At 48.5% G+C, this 3,420-nt stretch overlaps 1 protein-coding gene across 1 annotated transcript in view; it reads right to left on the bottom strand.

The window, feature by feature from the left end:
* The window catches only part of STMN2 (stathmin 2), a 39,006-nt gene extending 37,898 nt beyond the window's left edge, over window positions 1-1,108 (bottom strand). The window contains exon 1 of the mRNA XM_011376255.1: window positions 979-1,108. Coding sequence (XP_011374557.1) covers window positions 979-997 — 19 coding nt within the window. The 5' untranslated portion in view covers window positions 998-1,108. The remainder of the gene's footprint in view (window positions 1-978) is intronic.
* Window positions 1,109-3,420: the final 2,312 nt, after the last annotated feature.

The raw sequence follows: 3,420 nt of genomic DNA, 5'->3' as shown, positions 1-3,420 counted from the left end.
GGGAGTCAGGAAGCTAAGTGCGGGGCGTGGCGCTGTGTCTCCCCCGACCCCGCTGTTCTCCTGGGGGTCGCGCCGGTGCTCCCCACCCAGCCCCCTTTCAGCCGAAGATGCTGCGGCAGGTGGGGGTGCGGGGCGCCAGCGCTGCTCCGCTCCGCGCAGGGTGGGGCCGTCCGCATTGTGCTCTCCCAGAGCTGCAGGTGCCTCCCAGGGGACCGTGCGTCCTCACACAAAGAAACCCCACCCCAGCGCCAGCAAAGCCCCTGTCCCTCCACCCCTTCCACTGCGCGCTCGTCCCGCCCCTGCAGCTGCCCACCCGGGCCCTCCGTGCCCTCCGTGCCCTCCCCCACTTCCCCTCCTATCCCCCTCCCTTCCCCTAAAACAAAGGAGTGGGGGCCCCCACCCCGCCCTTAACCTCCAGGACCAGCGGTTCCTCCCGCAAGACAATGCCATCAAATCTGCGGTCCCCGCCCGCTCCTCCTCGTCCCCACCCATCTTTCGAACAGCCTCGCTGGGACCGCTTTGACTTCGCAATTCTTTCTCCTTTCTCCCGCTCCACTTTCTCTCCCTCATTTTCTTTCTATTTTTTTTTTTAATTGAAGAAATAAAGGACGTTACAAAGCACTTTCCAAAATTTCTTTGAAACCCACTTAAGGCAAACAGTAAAGATCCCCTCCCCCCCCAAGGTTGAGCCTTAATTTTAAATACGGAAACATAATAAATTCCCTTACCCATGGGAAGGCAACTTACCTGATTCTACTTTTAAAAAGAAATTCTTAGCTTTAGGTTTCCAAGGACCCATCCCTCTTTGCCCTCCCCAAATGCCCAAAGCCACGCCGTCTTTCCTTGCTCCTATGTTACCATTAGCGCCTTTTTTTTTTTTTCTCTAAAAAATATCTCCCAATGCTTTCAGAGCTCTAAGAGAGAAGGTGAGGGTGGGCTCCAGGTCAAGCGGAGGGAGAGCGAGGCGCGCCGCCTTACCCATTGCTGTTTTAGCCATCGTAGGGTTGTGCAGACGCTGAGCAGCGGCGAAGGCGGAGGGTCCAGCTACAGCAGCCGAGAGAGCGAGAGAGAAGACTGAATAAGGCACTGAGTCTGCAGAGTGGGACCGTGCGAGAGAAAGAGCAAGAGGCAGGAGCCCATGAATAATTACCACTCAGAAACGCAAGCAGATTGGCTCCCAAGGTCCCCTGACATGACTCCTGCAGAGTCAGAATCTCCAGGCATTAAATATTGATTGGCCAATGGTGCTGGAGTACAAAGTACCACAATGCAGTTTGAAATGGAAATCAGTCCTTCCCTGGCAGCTCCCCCCGTTTTGGGGGCCTGGTAGTACAGTCCAAGTAGAGTGGAGGCCTTAGCCCCAAGCTTCCCAGGAGCTAAGAACAGGCTCTACCCACCTGGGAGCCAGGAGGCTTGACTCCATTCACATGTTTCATTGCACAAATAGTCACAAAAAAGGGAACGGGTTCGGAGGCCTGAGAAGTCTTCACGGCGTGCTGGCTGTTGGAAACATCTGTTTAAACATTGTTTTCACTTGCTCATCTTTTCTCTGTCGCCTTTGGCCCTGTCTTGAGTAGATTCTAGTCTCCCCGGGTGGCCCCACATCATCTATGGCGGCAACTCAAGTAGAACTGCTTTCTTGTCTTTTGTCTCTCAGTGCAGCTGGACTCAGATGCCTCTTAACCACGCCAGAGCAGGGCCTGGTGTTTTCTGCTCTTGGCACAGCTATAGGGACGAGTAGTTCTGGTGCATCTAGGGACCGCGAGGAAGAGGATGAGAGTTAGCCTCCTGCGCCTGTGTCCTGCCCATCTGGTAACCGGGAACCAGGTTGACCGGTTGCTCTGGGCACTGGAGGGGCCGCAGGTGTGTGGTTGTCATGCTGCCCTGGAAATGTGAGGTTGCGTGGGTTGAAATCTGAATGACCTTCCCAGGTGTCTAAGGAGAACCCTTTACACTGACAGCTTCGTGAAGATGGAAGGCAAGCTCTGGAGCGTGATCGTTTTGAGGTCCAGAGACTCCACTGATACAGGCCAAGGAAAGACGTGTCGAAGTGACTGGTTGAGCGACGTGGTGCGTGAGGATCTCTGAGACCAGTTGCAGAAAGTGACTTTTCATTACGAATGAGGCATTCATTAGTTCATTCCTAATCACTTAATTAAGGTCATTCGTTAATTCACCGGTTCTCACTTGACGCACATAAATATTCATCGAGAACTTACCATGTGCCAAGCTCTGAGCATATAGCAGTGAGAAAGACTTTAGGACTTGTCCTCACGGAGCTTTTAATCACTGACAGTGCAATACTTCTGTGACTTTACCGAACCTTCCTCCTATGGAGATCCACTTCGAAACTGTGGTTTTGACATTCAAAAAATAGGCAAAGATTTGCTAATTCCGTTGCATTTGAGCTAAAAGAATAGCACATTGTTGAAACCATGAACAGGTACAAGACCTTGGCAAGTTTTTATAGAAATGATTAGAATTTTTCTCATGAATGAAATAAGCTCTTAGCAGCTTTTTGTCAAACCACATTTCAAAATTTCTTTCTAGTCTCATGAATAATATGCATTTTTGAACGCATAAAACCATTTGAAAAATAACAGGGCACTCTCCTTGGTGCTGAAAAAAATTTCTTCACCTCCTGTTAACTTGAAAGATGTTTTAATCCCATGGACATCTTGCTGAATTATAGAAAGCTACTGGAACTGCATCAGTTCTGATATGCTGAGTCATTGGAAAAAATAAAAGATAAAGTGGGAATCAGTAAAATGATTTCTTGAAGAGGAGGATTATAAATTATTTTTCCTGTCATTGTATAGGTCTGCGATAACGAAGCAGCGAGAAAACAATATGGAAGTTGGCAGGGTCTGGAAATAAATAACCATTTTCTTCCTCTCTACAGTCATTTCCCACTTTTAATGTGAGAGCTGATTCCTTCTCAGCAGAGTAGTGACCAGTCAGGAATGAGGAATCTGCAGCAAGCCTGTGTGACTAACATCTTTAAAAGAAATACCTACTCTTCTTGGCCCCACCACACCCTTTCCCCTCAGGCTATGTGTCATCTCTACACATCCTTTAGCTTCCTGGGAGAAAAAAAGATCCCTAAGTCATGCATTAATGTCTTTAACAACTATCATTGGCAGTTGAATAAGATCTATTGCACTTTTGATCACGATGAGTAAAACAAAACAAAACACACTCTGTCTTCTAATCTCTCAGCCTCTGGTGAACTTACTGTGGATAGAAATGGGAGAGGGTCAGAATACACAAGGACACGTGTCAGATGGGTGACTCCTTTTTGTGTCTGACTTTCTGGGTGCCAGGCTCTCACTCAGTTATGTATGATTTTCAAGTAATGTCAAGCAGGGGAGAGGGTAGGTTAGTATGATTTACCATAGAATATATAGATAGCAGGCTAAC

This window comes from Pteropus vampyrus, unplaced genomic scaffold (genome assembly GCF_000151845.1).
Source record: "Pteropus vampyrus isolate Shadow unplaced genomic scaffold, Pvam_2.0 Scaffold290, whole genome shotgun sequence".
Taxonomy (NCBI): Eukaryota; Metazoa; Chordata; class Mammalia; order Chiroptera; family Pteropodidae; genus Pteropus; species Pteropus vampyrus.
Note: the sequence above shows the minus strand (reverse complement) of the source record. Positions and strands in the feature narration are given on the sequence as shown.